Below are 25,819 nucleotides of genomic sequence, written 5' to 3' on the forward strand. Positions count from 1 at the left end.
CACACGGCAGGAAAACCAGGGAGGCTGGCTTCAGAGGGCTTCAACAGGAAAGAAGCGTTTTCAGTTTGCTAGGAAACTGGTAGCCACTGAAGATTTCAGAGCAAGACAGACTGACAAAGGAAGACTCGAGAGTCAGGATGGCTACCAAAGTGGGGGTCATTCTAGAGGCAAGTCAAGCTCACACATGAAGTGATAAAAGGCCAGGTGTTCAAAGGGCCTATACTTGACTCTCCTTTTCAGTCTAGACCAGAGCTGTCCAATAGAAATATATTATGAGCTTCTTAAGTACTTTTTAATGTTCTAGGAATCCCATTAAATGGGAAAGAAGAAAGTGAAATTAATTTCAATAATATATTTTACTTAACCAAATATATCCACATTATCATTTCACATGTAATCAACAGAAAAAACTATTAATATAGTGTTTTACATTCTTTTTAAATGAAGTCTTTGAACGCTGATGGGTATGACACACACGGCACCTCTTAGCCTGAAACAGCCACATCGCAAACGGCCAACAGGCCGCACATGGCTACGGCTACCGTGCTGGACAGCACAGCAACACAACCAAGTACTCTTTTTCCCTTAAGATTTAGAAGTTGAGAAGATTCAAATAAAATGTATAATAAGGAAGTCTCCTTACAATGCTGTCAATTTAAATATGAACCATCTACAAACAAAGACAGAAAAGCATCTTTAGGAAACAAGTCGGACAAGGTCAATGACTTGCCCAGTTCCTTCTGTAATCAGCAAGGGGAACTTGGCTTCCTTGTGTATAAAACAAGGACAAGCCTAATTGCTTACAGCTGTCTCAAAGGACTGGTGTGAATTTCAAAAGTGGTATATGAATGGACCATAAATGGCCTTGTTTGTGTCATTCCGTGAATTTCACAAATATTGATTCAATATGCGTGAAAAAGATAAGACCTTCTTATTCACCTTTGAATTCTCAGCGTCAAGCACACAGTAAGTGCTCAATAAATTCCTGAATTATAAAATATCAAACTAAATAGCATATGACAAACAAAAAACTGTAAACCATGTAGCAGTCATTTGTCTGATTTTAACAAACACATGCTTTATTACTGAATACAATCTTACATACATTTCCACTTGATCCTTTGCTGTAGGGGATAATTCTGCCTCTGGAGAGGGAGACCCCTCTAACTTTTTGTGAATCTTCTCTTCTGTTATGAAACAAAAATTCAGAAAGATTTGTCTTATATTTAGTTAATAAATGCTCCTGTCTTTTTCTTAAGTAAATTTAATCAGAAATTACATAGGCTTTTGTGGCTTTAAAAGAACTCTACACCAGTTTATCTTTTTAATAAAAATCTATTTCTTAAGTGTGCCAGAGGGAACTCTGGCTAAACCACATTAACTTTGGGCTGAGAACGGAGAGAGGTTCACCTCATCACTGACAGAGGCTCTAGAGGCACTTAATTAAGAGAATGAAATTCCCTGTGTACTTATTAATTACACCAGAAGGAGAGAACACCTGTTTAGATTCCAAAAATATTTTCTCACAAAATTCTGCACTCACCGACTTTATACTGCCTCATCTTGACTAACACTAATCTGTAAAGAAAGTTATTACAATTAGCTCTCTGTTACTTAACATCTAGGTGAGGGCTATGTTTCAACTAAAATAGAAGCAGAGGGCTATACTCTTAGCTTAGCTCATGATACTGCCCTCAGATTAGAAACAAATAAATTGTGCCCTTATTAAAAAGAAGGCTCGGGCTTCCCTGGTGGTGTGGTGGTTGAGAGTCCGCCTGCTGATGCAGGGGACGCAGGTTCGTGCCCGGGTCCGGGAAGATCCCACATGCCGCGGAGCGGCTGGGCCCGTGAGCCACGGCTGCTGAGCCTGTGCGTCCGGAGCCTGTGCTCCGCAGCGGGAGAAGCCGCAACAGCGAGAGGCCCGCGTGCCGCAAAAAAAAAAAAAAAAAGAAGGCTCAAGGCTTGGTGGGCAGCACAATGACCATGAGGAGGACATGTAAAATAAAGATCCTTCACTTTAATAGGTCACTCTTACTCTACGGGCTTGCAGGAAAGTTGAGAAAAGCAGCTGTGAGGGTTCACGCATCAAAATGACTCAATGAGCTTGTCAAGCCTGCCTTTCCAATAACTTCAAGAGTAAAGGCAAAAGCTCCTTCCAAACCTAAAATAATTAGCTGACACCTTTGCAGGCCCTGAAGTCAACAGGCAAATATTAACTTGGGGGGTGGGGGGGAGGAGAAGGATGGGAAAGGTAAGAGATTATTGCTCCAGATCCCTGAGCTTCGGTTTGAAGACAAACACAATGAAACGTCTCCTTTCCATGAGGGCACTTGTGGATTAAGTCATCCCTTTGAGGGCAGGGATCTATCGACCAGTGATGGCTGTGGAATGACCCAGAAGCCACTCACAGCTAAAGACAGAGCGTGACACTGGCCTGGTGACACACTGAATACAAAGACTTTGCTCCTGTTGCCTCTTCTTTCTGATCAATTCCAAGATCTGGTGGCTCTACCCACTGTGCGGGGATGGCCCTTGGAGGCGGCACCCTCACCTTGCTGGCTCTGCAGGTCCTTCAGCCTGGAGCAGAGCTCCTCCACTAAAGTCTCGATACCAGAGCTCTGCGTGGGAACAGAAAAGCACATAGTTTACTGCCAGGTATGTAAGAGTCAGGTATTTGTACACTTTTGTCTTAATATAAAAGCTTTACAAATCTTCCATGTTTCAAAAGAAACACATTATGAATATTTAAATGAAGAGTTTAAAAACTATAGGAGTTTAAAAACTTCTAGATTGTCTTAATATAAAAGCTTTACAAATCTTCCATGTTTCAAAAGAAACACATTATGAATATTTAAATGAAGAGTTTAAAAACTAAGAGTTTAAAAACTTCTAGATTCAATTTAGTATACGTATTTTACTAACAAAGTATATTCACCGGCACTTACTGATAAAATGTGAAAATACTAATGTACCTTCCAGAGTAGCTTCTGTCTTCCCAGGGATACAGCATCTTGCTCACGGGGGAGCCTAAGGACCTAAATGCCCATCTTACGGTTAAAAGTCAGTCGCTATCAAAACCATTATTCAATATCTGTACAAGCGAGGGCTTGTACGAGACTCAGTACAAATTAAAATCACAAAAATCTCCTCGTGGTCCTCTAGGAGTACATGGTCTAAAGAAAACAGGTGACTTTTTCTTTTTTTTCTCTTAAAGTGAACACTCATGACTGGAACAAACAGAGCAGGTGGAAAACATATGTCATTACTGCAAGCGAATGTGAAAGCTTTACTTTAAGGGCCATGAATAGGGTATTAGCCTCTGTACAGAACTGGGGTAAAATTTAAGGAGAGTGCGTGGAAGAGTCTGAAATTGGGAGGAAAAGAATAAGAGCCAAACTCTAAAGAAAAATGAATGATGGAAACAGGCATAAGCAAATCTTTTACTATGGAGACTTTTAAACTTTTAAAATTCTCTATTTCTCACAGGAGGAAAGAAAAATCTTTTACAAGGTACAAAAAAAGTGAACGCATTTCCTAGGAACTTTTTGTTTATTCAGTGGCTGAAAGCCCTACTTAAATTGGAATCGAGTCTCTCTAGGTGGTCACAACCCGAACAGGCACAGGACTCTGCCTCCTGTCGTCCTCACAGGGCCTTGAGGGGCTAAAAATAGACGCTACCCCATTCACCTCACACAAAATGACTCAGCAAAGTATTACAGATATCCTCAACAAGAAACCGCAGTTACCCAGTTTGAGCAGCAAGAAAGATTACAATGAAAACAGCTAATTGTAAACATTGATAGTTACAGTCTATCCACATCATATCACAGCTTTTTACAGGAGACAGGACAAAAGAAGAAAGGGAAATGGGCCAGAGGAGAGCTGTCCTTTCCTTAAAAATTCCTAAAAACCATGGCAGATATTAGTCATAAGCACAACTCTGACTACACAATTCCATCGGAAAGATTCTGCTTACCATAATGTTAAAGGTGTGATGAGTATGGCCGTTTTATTCCACTTCCTCCAGACCATGAACCTAACACCACTGTCAGCTGACTCGCGGCTGCACGCTGGTCTGTACAGCAAGCCTGTGTCACTGTGTTTCTAAAGCCGGTGCCAGTCTCCAGGGCAGAACACCAAGCCCTAGGGATTGCTTATACGACTCCGCTCGATCCTCTGCAACGGCGGGCCACCTACTATTCTCCATAGAGCGCTCATTACAACAGTCACCAGATGTTACTTTTTACGCTTTGTCTTGGAAAGCACTTCCAAGCAACTGTAAAATTTAGCTGTTCTGGATAGTAATGCAGCTTAGAAGTATATACATTTGCTCTCATATATAAATGGATAATAGACAACACGCTTAGTCCTCGACCCTGTACACAAGAGCAAGCTCTACCGACCCCGATTCTGTCTTCCTTGATTCCTGAAGCATCATAATTGTATTTTTTCAAAAAAATCATTAGACCACTGGGTTATCATGATAGCAAACTGAGCAACAAGAAGGGGTGTCAGAAGCAGCACCGGACCCTGTCGTCTCCTGGCAGGCATTCTGAGGTGTCGACTTGGCGCTGTTAATGAGCAACTATGTCCATTTTCCCAACTATGATATTAAATACTAGATAATTTTGTTAATCATATTTTAACAGTATACCATATCCGCGAGGGCATTCAAGAATACTGAGAGCCTGCAGTACATTATACTCATACCTTAGTGACAGCTCTAAGGGGAAACAATGCCGTAGGTGAAAAAACACTAACATTCTACCACGTAACTCATGAACTGCTTTTCCCAGCTGTAAGATGGCTGATACCCACTTACCTCCCAGTACCAAACCAACATGAGAAACTGCTCTGCAAACCACAGGACCACTCTAAAATTCAAGTTATGGTATCCAAATCTGAACACCGGGGGGCGCACACACAGAGCCGGGCACTTTTCAGGAGATGTTCAATAAGTGGTCTTCCAGACGCATGACCATTCACTCGTGTACTTCTCTCTCTCTCACACACTCACTCACTCACTCTCAGCAAATGGTCAGGGCCCCCGACGGCCAGGTAGGACACGGGGAGAGATGAGCTCCCTACCCTCAGGGAGTCTACCCTCGAATAACTGTTACTTCTCACAGCTGGGAGATGGCCGGGGGCAATGTATCTGGGCCTGCATTCCTGCCTTGCCCATACTCACTGGGCAGTAGGGTGCAGCGCCACTCCTGGTCTCTGAACACCTCCCTCTCAAGATTCCCGAGGGTAAACTAAGGTGATGTGCGTGTGAGGCACCCCTCAGAGTGCCTGTCACATGGGTCACCTAAATACTGGTGCCCCTCTAGACTGTTGATTCGTTTCTCACTTCCCAGAGTCTCAGTTTTGGATTCACTGCTTTTTAAAATGCCTTGAGTGTTTGCTCTGATTTGAGTTTGAGGGTGGAGGAGTAGGAAAGGTAACTAACCTGACCCAGACACTGCAGAGTCCCCTGGATTCTGGGGACTCCACGGTGCTGGCACTGCTGCCTTCCGTCTCCTAGGCTACAGGGTGGAGCCACTTCCGTGATGATGCAGCCCAGGTCAAACACTGCAGCTACTGTCCCACTGCTTCTGGGAAAGATTTTTATTTGTTCCCTGATAAGTTTCTATCACTTCCCATACCACAGCGTTTCCAATGCTTCTCCCCACTCTGCGCTTCCCATCCTTCTCAACTACTGAACTTAATCATCAGCATCAAGGAAACAAAGGCAATCTGACGTATTCTGCCTCATTCTCTCTCCTCTCCGTAGTCAAAGGCTTCTGTAGCTATGTTAATCATCTCAAAGGTTAATCTTTTATGGAGAACCCTTTGGGACTGGATATTGCCTAAATGCGTGACAGGCAGTTCCACACCAACCCTGTGATCATTAACCAATGTGGTTCTCCGGGGCACTCAAGCGGTCCATGCCGCTGGGAGTCAAAAAGACGTGGGTTTGAACTTCACCTCAGGGTTAGCCACATGGCCGCCCTTAAGCCAGTCACCTAGCAAAGCCTTACTTTTCACAGCTGGAAAATGGGAGCATACCAATGACACTTCCAAATAGCTGGGTTTTGAACTCCTTGTATCGGTCCCCTAATTTCTTTTTTCTTTCCTATTTGCCATTTCTTCGTTTTTTGCTTTTACTTCCTGGCAGATTTCCTCAGCTATACCTTCCAACCCTTCTGTTGAGTTCTTTCATTCCCATTATCATGTTTAGAATTTTCAAGAGATCATCTTGTCCCTTGGATTGTTTCTTCTTTGCAGCAACCTTTTCCTCAGAGAGAAATTCCCCAATCTTCAGAGTTCTAGCAGACAGGGAGAAGAAAGGGGTGGGGATTCAACAACTTGCCAACTTTCATTTAGTCCCCAGTTTTCATTATGGTATCTCATGCTTTCCCTCAGAGGTGCCTGGTGTCCTAAGCCTGTCTGGCTTCCATCTGTCACGAAAGTACCTGTCAGGATGGGGAAAGCCTGGTAACCTCAGTGAGCCACGACTCCTGGCACTCAACCCTAGTATAGGTCCCTCCCCCAAATGTGCTAGGATTCCTCAGTGAGACACTAGCAAGTGTGATGCATGCCCTCTAAGAATGCTAACTCCCGGGCTCCATCTGCCGTAGACAGAAGCCTAAGCTAGCCACGCGGAGAAGGTCACAGCTCCTAGCTATCCCTCCTGAGGTGCCAGACAAGCTAAGAGAGCAATCTTGGATGTTCCGGTCCCAGCTGCCAATGACTGCAACGGTATGAGACCTCAGACAAGACCAGCGGGGGCCTCCCTGGTGGCGCAGTGGTTAAGAATCTGCCTGCCAATGCAGGGGACACGGGTTCAACCCCTGGCCCGGGAAGACCCCACATGCCGCGGAGCAGCTAAGCCCGTGCACCACAACTACTGAGCCTGCACCACTACTGAAGCCCACGTGCCTAGAGCCTGTGTTCTGCAACAAGAGAAGCCATGACAATGAGAAGCCCGTGCACTGCAACGAAGAGTGGCCCCCGCTCGCTGCAGCTAGAGAAAGCCCGCGCACAGCAACGAAGACCCAACACAGCCAAAAATAAAAACAAATAAATAAATTTATTAAACAAAAAAACCAAACAAACACGACCAGTGGGACTTCCCTATAGGTCCAGTGGCTAAGACTCCGTGCTCCCAATGCAGGGGAGCCGGGTTCGATCCCTGGTCAGGGAACTAGATCCAACACGCCACAACTAAGAGCCCGCACGCCACAACTAAGAGCCCGCATGCCGCAACTAAAAGGGCAATGAAGATCCCGTACGCGCCAACTAAGACCCAGCACAACCAAATAAATAAATATTAAATATATATATATATATATATCAATAGTTAAAAAAAAAAACAAGACCAGCAAAAGAACCTCCCAGCTGAGCCCTACCCAACCCACAGACTTGTTAAGTCAATAAATAAAAGAGCACCAATAAGACAACTGAGAATATATACCAGGGTTCATAAACTCATGTCTTCAGTGGCCAGGGAAGTAATACAAACATGTGACAGCCAGGTATAATGCAATAGGAAGCAGTGGGGCACGTGGTTACGTGGATGGAATAAACATCCATGGCCTACAGCCATTTAAGGATAATTTTTAAACAAAAAATCCAAACAAACAAAAGGCTGTCTCTGCCAAGGCACCTGCATGAGGGCTGTGATTCCCATCTTTAAACACAGGAGGATCTACAAAAATCTACCCAATGGCTTGCCTCCAGCTCTTATTTATATTTGCTCTCTAGAATGTGGTATAGAGGAGGAGGGAAGTATGCAATGGATAAATATTACTGCACACCTACTATAGGCCAAGGCGGCATAGAAGAAAAGATAATCTTTCTGGTTAGGTCCATAGCTTTCATCAGATACGCAAGCCTGTAATGCTAAAATGGTGAAAAAAACAACTGACTTTAATGTAGCAGTCTGATGCCTAAGTATATACTCTAGACAAGGCACTGTACATGTGCACAAGGGTGGGAGCACAAGAATGGTCCTTGCTGTGTTCTTTATAACAATCAAAACTGGGAAACAACTGAAAGGTCCATTACCAGAAGAATAAATAGCTTTACAGTGTTACAATGGACATTTAGCAGTGAAGAGAAATTATAAGATCATACTAGTAACATAGATAAATCTTTCAAAATGTTAACTAAAAGAAGCAAGTTACAAAATACATAGAGTATGATACCATTCATATAAAGCTAACATGCAAAATAGTCACACATTTGTGTATCCCCTCAAATAACATTTAGTAAAAGTATAAAGACGTGCACGGGAGAGAGGAAAACCAAGTTCAGAGCACTGGTAACCTTGGAGAGAGAGGGAGAGAAGTACCACGAGGAAAGGGCACTTGCGGGGCTCAAGCTGTTTTCACAATTATGTGTTTCTCAAGCCACGTACACAGGTGCTCACTGTTCTGGTCTCTGTCCCTCCCCGCGTCTGCCTTCCCGCCCTCGCGCACTCGGTCTGTCACACCCCACTCACTAACCCCCGCGTACGCCTCTTTTTATGCCCTTTTGCTCACCTCACCCTCAGATTTTTAGAGCAGCCCCTCCCACTTGTTTCCTTTTCCACACCCTCACTTTCAGCATTTAATAGTGTAGGAAATTTCCTATAAAAATCCCAACTTTCTACCTTTTCTAAAAAGAGAGAAGACCTGGCACCACCGGGACGGCGTTTCCCACAGGCCAACCCGCTCCCCACCACCTCATTCATTTAGCGTCCTACTCAGCCCCTGGAGACATGCCAGACGGCAAGCTCTGGCCAAACAAGCCAGTGGTCTATTGTTCAATCTCCTCCCCCAAACCACCCAGCCCATCAACCCCAGACACGCATATCCAACTGCGTTTTCAAAATCTCCACCGGCCTCTCTCACAGGCATCTCACACCCATCCACCCACAAATTAGTGCTTCTTCCCAATTTCCTTTTCCTCAGTAAATGAAGATTCCTTTCTTGCAGATGCTCAGCCCCAAAACCTTGGCTGCCTTCTCTGCCTCTGCCCTCTTCCTCCACCCTACATCCAGTCTTGTCAGCTCTACCTTCAAAATACATTTAGAAACAAGGTCTCGCCCTCATCGGCCTGCTGGACTAATAAGGTAATAGCTCCTTACCTGCTTTCTCTGCATCTGCCTCTGCCCCTCCATCTACCCTGCCTCGCCCCAACCCATCTACTCTTAAATGCAGCAGCCAGCAGCACCTTATCAGCATTTAAGTCAAGTTACATCACCCCTCTGCTCCAAACTCTCCAACTTTCGAGGCTTCTCAGAGGAAAAGCCAAGTCCTCATAACGGCCTACAGGCTTCCTTGAATACCCAGCTCTTTCTATGCCCAAGGAGATAAGGCCTAGGCTTCCTCACGCAGGGTTGGCTGTGACAACACAGCAATTGTGAACATTCTTGGCTTTAATAACCACTGGCTTCTCAGGGGTCTGGCCTGTAGAGGGAGCACAGCATCACCTCTTACAACGTGGACAGCGCACCCAGACGGGCACTGCACACATCTAAGGGCTCAGTAAATGTTAGTTACCATTGTCTTGATGCTCATTATCCAGAATGGATAAGTTCAAATGTCAGCATGCAAAGAAACAATGTACATGGTCAAAATTAACCTTGAAAGTAAATTGCCATAAATGACTTTACATGTATTTTATATACAACCCTGTACAGCATATAAACAAAACATACGCAAAATATTGAGATGTACTACGTACTTTTACTGGCAAAAAGAATGTTACTGGTGAACTTAGCTGAATGTGAAAACATGAGCAGTTGCAATAAGACTTCACTGTACTGAGGACATAAATCCTCTACAAGACGCTGAATAACCACAGAGCAAGTCAGTTACCCAGGGTAAGTTGCAGTGCTGTTACTTTCAAGACTAACTTAATTGAAATAAGTTATCATTGCATCCTAACTTTATTCCCCAAACAGGGCCTTGTTGAGTTTCTAATATCCTAACCATTCCCAAAATGGGAGATGAAATACTAGCCCTGATTCAGTTTTAAGTAGCTCAATAAAAATAAAACAGAAATATAACTAATTATTAAAAACAAAAACAAAACAATATGAAAAGCTCCAACTCTGGGGAAAGAGAAAACAGAACCAAGTAAACTTGAGGATTCAAAAAACAACAGTCCGCACAGTTCCACTTTTTATGTTTTTAAAAGGGAGAAAGGGAGGTGTGGATATATGTAACCACATCAGGCGTGTGCCATGTCCACTGGTAAGAGAAACAGAACAGCTTAGAATAACATCACGTAACTATAAAATGCCCACCTGGGGGAGGTCTGAGTGGCCTATCGCTGAGTCACAGCACCGTTCTTATTTACAGTCCCCATTACTAACTGCACTCAAATCAAATGCAAAATGTTATAGCAAAAAATGAGTACCAGGGCTACCCTGGTGGCGCAGTGGTTGAGAGTCCGCCTGCCGATACAGGGGACACGGGTTCGTGCCCCGGTCTGGGAAGATCCCACACGCCGCGGAGCGGCTGGGCCTGTGAGCCATGGCCGCTGAGCCTGCATGTCCAGAGCCTGTGCTCTGCAACGGGAGAGGCCACAACAGTGAGAGGCCCGCATACCGAAAAAATAAAAAAGTGAGTACCAAAGAATTCCATTTTATTTGCATGTGTAAACGAAGAGTATTAGCAAAGGCAGTTTCAGCTGGGACTTAACAAACAACAAAGCCCATTAAAGGTCATGGTCCCCAACAGGAATAAACGATGGCTCACAGATGTTCACGGGTGTTGCCAAACTACCATCAGTGTATAAAATTAAATTTGGACATAACTGAGTTTCCTTATGGTTTTGGTGACGTTTCTCAGATAAATATTGGGCTGAGCGGGTTCAGAGACGTGCTGAAATGCGGGTACAACTTGATGCAAGGATTAAGCGGAGGCACAGCGTCCCACCACAGGGATGTAAAACTGCAGTCAGAGAAGTCTACCATTCTATTTAAACCATGGCGAGCGAAGAGTCTGATAACTCTGGATGCTTTTACAGAAACAGCTAACACTGTAGCTGTAACAGTCACACATGCACACACGAAAGTAATGAGAAAAGAATTCATCTCACATGTAACTCAGAACATCACCTCTACCTACCTACCTAATAGAGTGATAGCATCACCTACGTTACTGTCTTGATTATGTCATTAACATTTTAAGCAATTAGACTGTAAACTTGTTAGTGGCTTTTGACTCTGATCAGTTAGTAGTGACTACACAGAGCTGCACGAAGAAGGGGTCTAAGTTGGCATTAGAACTGGGTGGGAAAGCAAAGCACAGAATCGCGAACATTACCATCCTCAGTATTTAGGGAATGAACAACACACCCACGTGCAAACATTCACTGTGGCAAAAATATAAGATAAAATAGAACTCTGCATTATAATTTCCTACATAGGGCCTTCTTTGCTCTCTTCTTTTCACTGAAGCCACCAGGCAGATTCTAGGGGGAAAAAAGCTAGCCTACAGTTCATAAGTGACCACAGTGAATCCTTTCCATTGTTACAGGCCATAGTTAGAGAGGGTTCTTTTCAACTTCTTTCCATTGGCTCCCAAGAGCCAGGTGAGCTGTCCTAAGGGGGCTGTGCACTGATGCACACACAGCAGGCGGCTCGGGACAGGGCTCCGGGGCTTGAGGACTTCCTACTTCCTTTTCATTCTGTCCCCAAGCACTCGGCTGAGCTCCTGGTGTACGACTGGCACATTCACTTCCTCAGCCGACTTTAATTTGGTAAGATTAAAAAAACAATCCTTATTAGGAAAAAGAACGCAGTAATTTTTAATAAAATGAGAAGGAAAGAGTTAGGACAAATATGCTTCATTGGGTTTGAAAACAAAAATCCCGCCTTTGACAGCCAGGCAAAGGAAAGCATTTTCTAAAGCAACAACTTAAAGAATCAAAGATCTGTGCAAGCCACTCTCCTCCCCTGCACTGTTTCTACCTGACACCAGTTCTTTGTTGGCACACATCATGCTCAGCTAGGATGAATTACACACACTCAAAAAGCTGTCAGAGGAGAAGGGTCTTGCACTGCACACAACAAGATGCCTGTGCTCCCCCTTTGCCCACAGCTGATTTCAGCTGTCCTTGTTTTTCAGTCCACTTCACCATGAGTCGAAGGCTAGAGTCATTTCTCAGCAACTTTGGTCCAAAGCAGAAATAAGATCCTTTCCCAGACTGAAACTCCCTACTAATATTTTCCTCCCCACCATGACTCAGCAGTAGCTTTTTTGGATTTTGCTCAAAGAATTTACCTGAACTAACCTCTCACTTTTAAAAACCATCTCCATTTTCAATTCCTTTAAAAGCTCTGAAATCCTTTACCAATCTATTACCCCCTTCAGTGTCACACAGAAAACACCTTTTGGGTAACTGTCCAACCACCCCCGTTTCTCTGAGGACTGCTCATCACTCAGCCCCTGTTGAAGGAATGGACCTGCAGGCAACTCTGTCCCCTCGCCACAGCTTATCAAAGCACAGGTGGACAACCGGCCCAAGCCTAGCAAATCAGATTCTCCCTCAACTGAATGGGGCTGGGTACCAGACTTCAGCAGTCATGCTGGGCTGGGGCTAGAATGGTCATTTTTTCACCATGCGTGTGCCGAAGCAGAGAAAGCCAGACTTCAGGTAGAGAGGGAATGACCCAGAAGCACAGAGAGAAGCAAATGAGAGACTGTGGGTCATTAGAGAAAATGACTTCGGCTGCCAATCATTTGGTTCCCAGTTCAGGTCACTCCCCAGGCTGCTGCATTTCCAGCACTGGGTTTCAGTGAGATATCCCTGTAACCTTTATGTATATTTCCATTTTCTCCTAAACTAGGTTAATTATGTTCCTCCTCTTTGTAACAAAAAGGTACCTAAGATAACCACATGAGTGGTAACTTCCAAATTCCTATCCCATAGTCTATGAGGCAGCAGCTTCAAGAAATCAGAAGTTAAAAAAAAATCCAAGAGGTGAGGGAGAGGAAAACAGTGGGAAGGGGAAAAAGAAGGACTGGATGAAAGTGGAAGACGCTTTGGAAACTGAGGTTCAACTAATTCAAGAGAAATGCAGTACCTTCTACACGACAGGCACTCACTCTGCCAGGCACCAGGAGATGCAAAGATGGGGAACTCACAGTCCTGGCGTCCAAGGAGCACAGTCATGAAGGGAAGACAGAAAAGCACGACTGCGTTTAGGATGTGAGGGTAGGCACCAGGTACCATGGGCACAGGCCAGGGAGTCGGGCTCCCACAGACAACTCTGAGCAGGATGAGAACACACAGCTGGGAAGCACTGAACAAGCTTTCACGGCTATGTGTGGTAGGTGGGAGACAAAATAGAACTTCTGCAGATTATCAAATGCAGCAAAGCTGGTTACCCCCAACATCAGACCGCTTGATAACTTAATTTAGGAAGGAAGTTTCTGCAGGTCGGAAGCTGCTCTCCACACCTTGTATGAATCTTCTCAATTTAACTTTGAACTGTAAAGGTGCTTAAAGCACACTATCTCAAATAGCATGGTAAAAGCAAAATAATTTTCCAAGCAGTTATGATCGCAGAGATTTTATCTTATAGTGAGCAACAAAGAATCAGAGTATTAATTTAAACAGCGATTATGCTCTAAAACTATGGCGTTAGTTCAGGATGCTGAAGGACATAAGAAATATTTTACATGAAACGTTAAAAGGTCACTAAAACAATCTTATACTATTTTCCTTAAAAACAAACAAAAAATTATGAATCAAGCACAGTGTTCTTAAATGTTAGAACTGTTTTCCCACTTCTAGCAATGTATCCAAAATATATACATATACACCATGGAAAGAGCCACGCATGAAAATATTCTGGAGAGCATAACACAGAACCAAGAGCACTCTCAATATCCAGTAATAAAGAACATATTAGGCGGCCACTGGAATATTACTTGATGAAACGTAACTTAGCCACTAAAAAGCATAAAGATAAGGTATCAATAATAACAAAATGAAATACATGTTAAACGGGGAAACATATATATAAAATTTTATGTATTCTCCAACTACAACAGTACATAAAAAAGAATATGTTATATAAAACTCAATATATATAGAAAAATACTATAAAGGAAAACATGGCAATGTTTACGTAACGGTGGTGAGATAATGAGTACTTTACTTTTCTAAGGTTTTTTTGGTTAAGATGTATTATCGGTAAACTTTTAAGACACACCACCTTTTTTTCTCCCCTAAGTATTAGAAATCAAATGTAAACTTACTTCATCAGAAGCAGATCGAAGACACTGGACAGCAGCCTGTTTTTTCATTTCTTCTAAAGTTAGATCTGAGCACTTTTTCTTACTCTTTCCCCATTTCTTATAAGCTCCTTTTTCCCAGCCCAGGAAGATGTCATTCTCCTAAAATAAGAATGGACGAGTTTCAATGATCAACGCTGAATAACAAGTTTCAAACACTATTATTTCCCACATACTTACACATATATTCCCCTACCAAATTATTTTCATTCACAAATTGGTATACACTAATAAATTAAGAGACCATAGGACACTGTCAATCAGAGCACTTCAGAATAATCCTTTTTTGTTTGTTTGTTTTTGTTTTTTTACAGTACGTGGGCCTCTCACTGTTGTGGCCTCTCCCATTGCGGAGCACAGGCTCCGGACGCGCAGGTTCAGAGGCCATGGCTCACGGGCCCAGCCGCTCCGTGGCATGTGGGATCTTCCTGGACCGGGGCACGAACCTGTGTTCCCTGCATCGACAGGTGGACTCTCAACCACTGCGCCACCAGGGAAGTCCTAATCCATTATTTCGATATCTGTTACTGAAGTAATTATTATTTAGGATTTATGATCTCAATAAATCTGACCCATTTATATTTATAGAAAATGCTAATAAACTCATTCACATGTAAATTCAAGTGTTATCATTTAAATTTCAGTATAAATTCTAAACTATACACACAATTAAAGGTCCTCTTTTCTGTACTTCCCACTCGTCAATAATGACTGCTCATGTTACCAGCAGATTTTCTTTTCTTCCCCCGCCGCGCCACACGGCATACAGGATCCTAGCTCCCAGACCAGGAATTGAACCCGTGCCCCATGCAGTTGAAGGGCAAAGTCCTAACCACTGGACCGCCAGGGAAGTAAGTCCCTTACTAGCAGATTTTAACATTTAACAGGTGAATGGTTCATTCCTGTAACTTGCAGTCTAAAAAACAACAGATATAAAATATTTTATGTATTTTAAGCCTATTTTCCCCTTGACTATATATGCCTGTTATAAAAACTAAGGAAAACTGGAAAAGCAGGAAGAAAGCAAATCATCCACGATCCTACCACCCAGTGAAAATTATAACAATTTGGTCTGCTTCATTTGGTCTTTTTCACATGCTTTAAAAAAACACATGATTGGGGCTTCCCTGGTGGCGCAGTGGTTGGGAGTCCGCCTGCCGATGCAGGGGACATGGGTTCGTACCCTGGTCCGGGAAGATCCCACATGCCGCGGAGCGGCTGGGCCCCGTGAGCCATGGCCGCTGGGCCTGCTCGTCTGGAGCCTGTGCTCCGCAACGGGAGAGGCCACAACAGTGAGAGGCCCGCGTACCGCAAAAACAAAAAACAAAAAACAAAAACACACATGATTGAATTCACACTATTTGTACAATTTTGTACTTAACTTATATTGTAAACATTACCCCCATGTTACTACAAATTCTTTGGTTATACAATATTCCAAGATGTAGGTTTACTTTAACTCCCTAAACTGGGACTTGAGTATTTTTAATTGCTTTGCCACTTCATTTTGCCCTTCATTTGGTAAATTATTATTAAAACCAGTGGACAGACAAGAGGGGGAAAAAAGATTAGAAAGAAAGACAAAGGCAAAATTAAGAAAACTCCTTAGAAGAATATTTGGCCTACAGTGGGCCCTCAGGAAATAGATATGAATTAATGAATGAGATGGAAGAAAGGAAAAGCACAATAATAATAAATTCAAAAGATCTCTTGGATCAAATCATACACCATCAACTGTGTAGCCAATCTTTACTGTAATCAAATACATAAAATTACTTTCATGCCACCAGATAAGAGTGGGAGGACCCCTCCCCTCTATACTCATCATGATTAACATACTTTTTACTTAATTTCTTGGGCATGTTTGCAGATCTCGTGAACCCGAAAAACATATTTGCTGGCTGAGTGGTGTCAATTCCATTTGCCAAGGGAAAATGTGCTTGATGGCCAAGTAAAAACTCTCAGTATATTTCCATTTATCTAATGTGTTTGGCTGGATAACAGCTGAAACCTGACATTCCTTATCAGTGATATCTTCTGGAGATAGAGCTTGTTCTTTCACAGGAGCAGAAACGGAACCATAACAATGTAGATTTGAAGCTTCTGAAGACAGAGGAAAATGTTATAATTTTCCTCTATTCACAGCGTATAAAACAAAGAAGGTAGAAAAGTTCTGTGTAATTACTGAAAACAGGACTCCTTTCTGTTTGAGTTGCTGAGACTGGCTTTCTCTTTACTCAGCATTATAAACATGTTTCTCTACTGAAGCTATATATATATATAAATGTTTTTAATATTTATTTATTTATTTTTATTTATTTTGGCTGTGCCAGGTCTTAGTTACGGCAGGCGAGATCTTTTAGTTGTGGCATGCAGGATCTAGTTCCCTAACCAGGGATTGAACCCGGGCCCCCCATGTTGGGAGCATGGAGTCCTACCCACTGGACCACCAGGTAAGTCCACTGGTGGTCCACTAGTGGAAGTCCACTACTGCAGCTATATTAAAGCTCAGCAGGGTTAATAACACATTCAAAGGTCCAAATAAAGTTTTATTATACAGGCAGAAGGGCTTTTCAAAATTCACATGGACACACAGTCCTTCTTGAGGGCAGTTTGACAATACATATCAAATATCTTAAACATGCATATGTACTTTTGATCAATAATTCTACTTCCGGGAATTTAGCCTAAGAAAAAAAATCACCAAAGTGTGCATATATTTAGCTACAGTGATGTTGATCATATAGCTGTCAATAACTGCAAACATGTAGAGAAAACCTAAATGTCAAATAAGGAGGACTTGGTTAATAAGTTATAATTCATCCAGGCAATTAGATATTACAGCCATTAAAGAGATTATGAAGTGTATTTACTGACATGGGAAGCTACTCACAATATATATAAGAGAAGTACTTTATACAACAGTATGATCTCATTTTTGGTTAAAATACACATGCACACCTATTAATGTGCATTAAAATGTCTGAGAGAAATGTACTAAGAGGCCACCAAGGAGCTCGTCTCTTTGTGAGCAGGAACAGGAATCTATAACTTTTCTTGTAACTAGGTCATACTCCTTTAACAGTCGAAAGTTTTTTGTTTTTTTTTTTTTAATGGAATACTCGTAAGTCAAGAATAGAGAAATGAGAAGAGCTCCTGTAGCTGTTCACCTAGAACACGTGTCTGGCACTCGCTTTGTCACAAACCATAAAATTTGCTTTTTAAATATACAATTCAGTGGTTTTTAGTATAATTCACAGGGTTATGCAACAATACCATTATCTTATTTTCTTTTAAATTTATTTATTTATTTATTTTTGGCTGCGTTGGGTCTTTGTTGCCGCACGCAGGCTTTCTCTAGTTGTGGCGAGCGGGGGCTACTCTTCATAGCGGTGCGCAGGCTTCTCATTGCGGCAGCTTCTCTTGTTTCAGAGTTCGGGCTCTAGGCATGCGGGCCTCAGTAGTTGTGGCTCGCGGGCTCAGTAGTCGTGGCTCACGGGCTCTAGAGCACAGGCTCAGTAGTTGTGGCACACAGGCCTAGTTGCTCTGCAGCATGTGGGATCTTCCCGGACTAGAGATCGAACCCGTGTCCCCTGCATTGGCAGGCGGATTCTTAACCACTGCGCCACCAGGGAAGTCCTGCCATTACCTTATTTTGAAACATTTTTCATCACCCCAAAAAGAAGCCCTGTACCCACTAGCAGTTACTTCCCATTCCTCTCTCTCCCAAGTCACTGGCAACTACTAATCTGTTGTCTCTATAGATTTTCCTATGCTAGACATTTCATATAAATAGAATTATACAATCCATATCCTTTCCTGCCTGGCTTCTTTTGTTTGGTGTAACGTTTTAAAGGCTCATCCGTGTTGTGGCATGTATCAGTACTTCATTACCTTTTATGACTAAATAATATTTCACTGCATAGATGTACCACACTTTGTTTATCCATTCATCCACTGACGGATATCTGGATTGTTCTCACCTTTCGGTTATTGTGAATAATACTGCTGTGAACATTCATATACGAGTTTTTGTATGCACACATATTTTCAATCTTGTTGGGGATATACCTAGGAGTGGAATTGCTGGGTCACATGGTAACTCTATATTCAACCTTTTGAAGAGCTGCCAGACTATTCTTCAAAGCAGCTATACCATTTTACAATCACACCAGAAGTATATGAAGATTCTAATTTCTCTACATCCTCACCAACATTTGTTATTGTCTGTGTTTTTTATTTTAGCCATCCTAGTGAGGATGAAGTGGTATCTCATCATTTTCCCTAATGACCAATGAAGTTAAGCATCTTTTAAGGTACTTATTGGCCATTTGCATATCTTCTTTGGACAAATGTCTATTCAAATCTTTTGCCCATTTTTAAATCATCTATTCTGAATACACATCCCTTATCAGATATAAATGATTTACAAATATTTTATCTAATTTGGTTTTTTAATGTTCATTTTATTTATTTATTTTCTTTATTATTATTATTATTTTGGCTGCGTCGGGTCTTAGTTGTGGTACACGGGATCTTTGCTGAGGCATGCAGGATCTTTTGTCACGGCGTGGGCTTCTTTCTAGTTGTGGCGTGTGGGTTTTCTCTCTCTAGTTGTGGCACGCTCTGTAGTGTGCGGCAGGCGGGCTCTCTAGACGCGCGCAGGCTCAGTTGCCCCGCGGCATGTGGGATCTTAGTTCCCTGACCAGGGATCGAACCCGAGTCCCCTGCAATGGAAGGCGGATTTTTTACCACTAGACCGCCAGGGAAGTCCCTATTTTATCTAATTCTATGGGTTGTCTTTTCACTTTCTTGATGATATCCTTTGAAGTATAAAAGTTTTTCACTGTGATGAAGTTAATACATTGATATCTTCTTTGGCTGCTTATGCTTTGGTATCTAAGAAACCACTGCCTAATACAAGCCATGAAGATTTACTCTTATGTCTTCTCCTACGTTTTATACTTTTAGCTCTTATATTTAGGTCTATAATCCATTTTCAGTTAATATTTGTATGTGGTATGAGACAGGAGTCCAACTTCATCCTTTTACACATGGTTATCCTGTTGTCCCAGCACCTTTTGCTGAAGACTATTCTTTCCCCCATTGAATGGTCTTGCTGGAAACTACAAAGGTTTATTTCTGAATTCTCAGTTCCATTACATACGGCCAGCCATATGTATGCCAGGATCAAACCATCTTGCTTATAGGAGCCTTGCAATAAGTTTTAAAACTGGGAAGTGTTAGTCCTCCAACTTTGTTCTTCTTTTTTCAAATTCTTTTGGCTATTCTGGGTCCCTTGCATTTCCGTATGAATTTTAGGATCAGTTGCCAATTTCTGCAACAAAGGTAGCTGGGATTCTGATAGGGATTGCCTTGAATCTGCAGATCAGTTTGGGGAGCACTGCTATGTTAACAATATTAAGTCTTCTGATCATGAACATGGGATGTCTTTCCATTTATTAGATCTCTTTGATTTCTGTCAATGATGTTTTATAATTTTTAGTGTGCAAGTCTTACACTTCTTTTGTTAAATTTATTCCTACATATCTTATTCTTTTTCATACTATTGTAAATGGAATTTTCGTAATTTCATTCCTTAGGATTTTCTATACACAACACCACGTCAGTATGTCAACAGAGATAGTTTTCGTTCTTCCTTTCCAATCTAGATGTCTTTTTTGGTTCTTACCTAACTACCCTGTTCATGCTGATTCTTAAGATTTTACGTATTTCATCTTTGAAAATGTCTTTACTGATATTAATCCACAGGCATGGGTTCAACGGAACAGATTAATTGCTTAGAAGGAATTTTTAAAATTCTGTTAGCTTCTTCCCTTGATACGTGCTTTTTGTGTGTGTGTGTGGTACGCGGGCCTCTCCCTGTTGTGGCCTCTCCCGCTGCAGAGCACAGGCTCCGGACGCGCAGGCTCAGTGGCCATGGCTCACGGGCCCAGTCGCTCCGCGGCATGTGGGATCTTCCCGGACCGGGGCACGAACCCGTGTCCCCCGCATCGGCAGGGGGACTCTCAACCACTGCGCCACCAGGGAAGCCCAATACGTGCCTTTTAGCATGTCATCATATTGCAGATCAATCACTCCCAAGTGAAAGTTAGGTGGGAGCTTCTCACTGAAGTTAAACAGATTCTGAGAGGCAGACATTTCCTTTGCACTGTGTCAAGGTGTGAAAAATGCTGCTAGAACTGCAGTTTGACCTTGGACAACATATCCAGCGCAAATTTGTGTGGGAATGGAGATTTTGCTTCTTGTTTTAACTTCTGACATAATGAAAATGCATAAAGCAACTTGACATTATTTGTGATTCAAACAATGTTAGCTGTTAGAATGACTTTACCACATTACAAATTTTGCTTATATGTGCTACTTTGCCTTGCAATTTTAGGCTGAACCCATTAAGAAACACCATCAAGTCTATAGCAAAAGCTAAACCAACACTAGTATACTAGATATATTTTTATGCATCCTGCTCTTGCCACTTACTGTATTTGAGAGCTCCCTTATTCTATTTTTTTCTGCCTTCACGTACTGTGTGAATGTGTTATGACTTATTCATTAACCATTAGCATTGAACTAATAATTAGACCTTAAAAGAACACAGTATAAAAAAGCTCAAGATATTTCTATTTTACTTGCTATATTTTCTGTGCTATACTAATTAAAAGTCCACTTAGACATAAACATATAATATTATGCATGTGTCAAATATTTACTAGGTAAACTCAGCAAATCAAGTATGATTCTTCAAAGTCATAATCTTAAAGACAGAGCACAATTATTAAGCACCAAAAGAAGATGTGGCTAAAGGACTTCTCAGGCCGAGAATCTACTGTCAGGCGCTTTTCTAGACACTACTGTGAGGTAACATAAGGCTAGAGTTTTGATTGACTTTCTCTTGCCGTCTTCTATCAAAAAGGAAACTGAGAACTGGAGGAAGGAAAAGACCACGGCATTGTGAAATGCAGCTGGGATCAACGACTGCTGTTCGCTGCGGGGGCACCCGCCTCCCACAGCTTCCCATTAACAAGAGTCCTGAAAAACCAAACCACCAAGAGTCTGAATGGGACTAATGCCACTCCCATCTGTGGGCCTTAATCCCTCTGGCCACAAAGACTGGTTCAGAGAGAGGCATGTGACCAATCAGAAATGAGCACTTGAAAATGGGCCCTCCACACAAGATTTCTGCTGGGAATGCAGGGAACACACCCTCTGCACAGTGTGAGAGCAGGATGCTGGAAACGTGCTCATTGTCATTTGCCCTCCAGTCCCCAGCAGTGGCTGCAAAACCAAGCTGGTGCTGGGAGGCAGGCGGACGCCCTAACGACACTGTGAGCTCTGAGCTGAGCCAGGCAGGGCCAGTCCTCATTCTCGACTTGCAGCTGTACGAGACTTTCTTTTTTTCCAATTAAGGCGATTTACACCAAATTTTTGGTTGCTTGTGAATGAAAGATATAGCTAGAATCTGAGGAAAGGCCTCAGTAATAAATTCACTTCTCACTGCTCAAAGGAACTGTAAACTGCCTCTAAAAATTGAATAGCACCAATTAAATGAGAACTTCAGGTTAAGTGCATCCTTTTTTTTTCCTACTAGGTCTTCAGCCAACAAGTTCCTCATTGGCCTCCCTGTTTTCAGTTGCCCAACCCAATCACCCATTACCATGCTTGCCATTTGGTACTGTTGACTAAATATAGCAATGGGTCTTTTTGTCTCCAGGACTAAAATACAAATCCTCCAGCAGAGCACATCAGGTTCTTTGGAATCAGCTTCCTGCTCGCCTCTCTCGGTCTAATCTCCTCCCTCTCCCTCCCTATCCTCCTCTGGCCTCCCAGTATCAGGCCCCTTCCTGCTCCTGTGACCTCGCACGCACCCGCCTTTTCTTCTTCCTTCAAGGCTGTTCAACCGTGATCTTGCCTGTGGTTCCCGCCACCGCTGCCCCCCAGGCCCACGTCCCGGACTGTGCACAGCCAGAGCACATCACAGACCCGAACCTGATGGCCGTCTCCCAGAGCCCCCCCCCCCCCCCAGTCATCTCTGCAGTCCTGGTGCCTGCCGGTGTCTAGCAAGCACATCATGGCCATTCATGTGGTGAGTAAAAACCCAGGCATTAAATGCAGTGCTGATATTCAAAACATCTTCTCTATTCCATGAAAAGATTTTACCAACCCCCCCCCACCCCTTTCACTATGTATCTGAGGGAGTCTGTGGACATGAACTTGTGCACCCACCATTAGTACTAACTCCTACTCTCAATTTTTTTTCACACTCCTTATGTGTAAAGTTAATTTAAATTAATGTCTATTGAGTGAATGATTGTTGAAATACAGTATATGCAGCAAGACACCTGAGGAACCCAGGATGGGTCCACTGTTATTGTTAAAGGAAAACACTGCAAATGCTAGCTTTTCCAAGCAGTGAAATGCTACACTAATGGGGATATACTGTAAAGTAGGTTACAAGTGGGCAGAAAGAACAAGTTTTGTTGAATACAGAAATGATCCAACTCAACTAGCAATCAGTACAAGGATTATTCTTATTGAAACTGTGGGCAAAACCAGAAAGTGCAATAACCCAGCTACACTTCTAGAATGATGGACTCTGAGGTAGAAGATACAATTAATTAGGGATTTAAAAGAAACTGCAACAAAGCTACAAAAGTCAAGACAGTGAGGTACTGGCATAAAGATAGGCATATAGACCAATGACTAGAACAGACAGCCCAGTAATAGACCCTCACATATACGCTCAAATTATTTTCAACAAGTGTGTCAAGAGCATTCAATGAGGAAAGGACAGTCTCTTCAACAAATGGTGCTGGGAAAACTAGACACCCACATGCAGAAGAATGGAATTTGAGTCTTACCACATACCAAATATAAAAGTTAACTCAAAATGGATCAAAGACCTATGCGTAAAAGCTAAAACTATAAAACTCTTGGAAGAAACATAGGGCAAAGCTTCTCAGCATTGGATTTGGCAAAGATTTCTTGGATGTGACACCAAAGACACAGGTAACAAAATAAAAAACAGACAAACTGGGCTCCATGAAAATTTTTAAATTTCATGCACTGAAAGACACGATGAACACAGTGAAAAGGCAAACCCCGGAAATATTTGCAAATCATGTATCTGATAAGGGGTTAATATCCAGAACCTATAGAGAACTTCTAAACTCAACAACAACAAAACAACCAGATTCAAAAATGGGAAAAGGACTTTAAAGTCTCCAGAGAAGATATGCAAACAGACAATAAACACAAGAAAAGATGCTCAACATCATTAATCATCAGGGAAAATGTAAATCAAAACTACAATGAGGGGGCTTCCCTGGTGGCGCAGTGGTTGAGAGTCCGCCTGCTGATGCAGGGGACGCGGGTTCATGCCCCGGTCCAGGAAGATCCCACATGCTGCGGAGCGGCTGGGCCCGTGAGCCACGGCCGCTGAGCCTGCGCGTCCAGAGCCTGTGCTCCGCAACGGGAGAGGCCACAACAGTGAGAGGCCCACGTACCGTGGGAAAAAAAAAAACTACAATGAGGTACCCCTCACACCAATTAGAATAGCTACTATGTAAAAACAAACAAACAAACAGGAAATAACAAATGTTGGTGAGGATACGTAGAAATGGAACCCTGTGCACTATTGGTGGGAATGTAAAATGGTGGAGCTAATGTCACTTCCTCAAAAGATTAAAAACAGAATTATCGCATGATCCAGCAATTCCACTTCTAGATATATAACCCCCAAAGCTGAAATCAGGGTCTCGATGAGGTATTTGTACACTCATGTTCATAGCAGCATTGTTCACAGTAGCTAAAATGTGGAAGAAACCCAAGTGTCCACTGACAGATGGATGGATAAGCAAAAAGTGGCATATCCATATGATGGAATATTATTTAGCCTTAAAAAGGAAGGAAATTCTGACCTGCTACAACATGGATGAACCCTGAAGGCACTGTGCTCAGTGAAATAAGCCAGTCACAAAAGGACAAACACTGTATGATTCCACTGATACGAGGTACTTAAGAGCAGTCAAAATCATACAGACAAAATGTATAGGGCTTCCATGGTGGCACAGTGGTTAAGAATCCACCTGCCAATGCAGCAGACACGGGTTTGAGTCCTGGTCCAGGAAGATCCCACATGTGGCGGAGCAACTAAGCCCGTACGCCACAACTACTGAGCCTGCGCTCTAGAGCCCGCAAGCCACAACTATTGAGCCTGCATGCCACAACTACTGAAGCCCGCATTCCTAGAGCCCGTTCTCCACAACAAGAGAAGCCACCGCAATGAGAAGCCCGTGCATGCAATGAAGAGTAGCCCCCACTGGCCGCAACTAGAGAAAGCCGCGCACAACAACAAAGAACCAAAGCAGCCAAAAGTAAATAAATAAATAAAATAAATTTATTTAAAAAAACCAACAAACTAGGGCTTCCCTGGCGGTGCAGTGGTTAAGAATCCGCTTGCCAACACAGGGGACACGGGTTCGAGCCCTGCTCTGGGAAGATCCCACATGCCGCCGAGCAACTAAGCCCGTGCACCACAACTACTGAGCCTGCGCTCTAGAGCCCGTGAGCCACAACTACTCTAGCCTGCGTGCCACAACTACTAAAGCCCGTGCACCTAGACCCCATGCTCTGCAACAAGAGAAGCCACCCAATGAGAAGCCCACACACCGCAACAAAGAGTAGCCCCCGCTCACTGCAACTAGAGAAAAGCCCGCGCGCAGCAACAAAGACCTAACGCAGCCAAAAATATAAATAAATAAATAAATTTTTTTTTTTTAAAAAAGTATAATGGTGGTTGCCAGGGGCTGTGTGGAGAGGGGAATTATAAAGTTTTCATTTTACAAGATGAAAAGAGTTCTGGAGATGGATGGCGGTGATGGCTGCACATTATGAATGCATTTAATACCACTGAACTGTACACTTAAAAATGGGAAAGATGGGGCTTCTTCCCTGGTGGCGCAGTGGTTAAGAATCCGCCTGCCAATGCAGGGGACGCGGGTTCGAGCCCTGGTCCGGGAAGATCCCACATGCCGCGGAGCAACTAAGCCCGTGCGCCACAGCTACTGAGCCCGCGCTCTAGAGCCCGCGAGCCACAACTACGGAGCCCACGTGCCACAACTACTGAAGCCCGTGTGCCTAGAGCCCGTGCTCCGCAACAAGAGAGGCCACCGCGATGAGAGGCCCGCGCACCGCAACGAAGAGTAGCTCCTGCTTGCCACAACTAGACAAAGCCCGCACACAGCAGCGAAGACCCAACACAGCCAAAAATAAATAAATAAAATAAATTTTAAAATGGGAAAGATGGTGGTGGTGATGAGGGAAGAAGCTACAGTAACTTCTCTGAAGGGCAGGCAGGCCCCAGTGTGTACCTATGACGTCTGCACTCACCTCCATCATGTTTCCCCCTCCACACACAAGTCATACACCTGAGAAAGAAGCACACATCTATTCATTTCTTTAATAAATCTCTGAGCATCTTCTACATCCCATGAATTGCTTTAAGGGCTGGGAATACAGCA

At 43.0% G+C, this 25,819-nt stretch overlaps 1 protein-coding gene across 7 annotated transcripts in view; it reads right to left on the minus strand.

The window, feature by feature from the left end:
- Positions 1–25,819, minus strand: part of KIAA0232 (KIAA0232 ortholog) — a 92,056-nt gene that overhangs the window by 19,763 nt on the left and 46,474 nt on the right. For 4 of the 7 annotated variants that reach the window (XR_004526591.2, XM_073804819.1, XM_073804820.1 and 1 more), the window contains 4 exons: positions 14,244–14,381; positions 2,973–3,035; positions 2,552–2,618; positions 1,106–1,187 (listed from right to left, as the gene is read on the minus strand). Coding sequence is in view for 6 of the 7 variants with exons in the window: in XM_073804819.1 (XP_073660920.1) it covers positions 1,106–1,187; positions 2,552–2,618; positions 2,973–3,035; positions 14,244–14,381 (350 nt within the window). In the remaining variant the exon portion in view is untranslated. The remainder of the gene's footprint in view (positions 1–1,105; positions 1,188–2,551; positions 2,619–2,972; positions 3,036–14,243; positions 14,382–25,819) is intronic. The other 3 variants (XM_019927970.3, XM_033856668.2, XM_019927973.3) reach the window with 3 other exon arrangements.

The sequence above is a fragment of the Tursiops truncatus genome, chromosome 5 (assembly GCF_011762595.2).
Source record: "Tursiops truncatus isolate mTurTru1 chromosome 5, mTurTru1.mat.Y, whole genome shotgun sequence".
NCBI classification, from domain to species: domain Eukaryota; kingdom Metazoa; phylum Chordata; class Mammalia; order Artiodactyla; family Delphinidae; genus Tursiops; species Tursiops truncatus.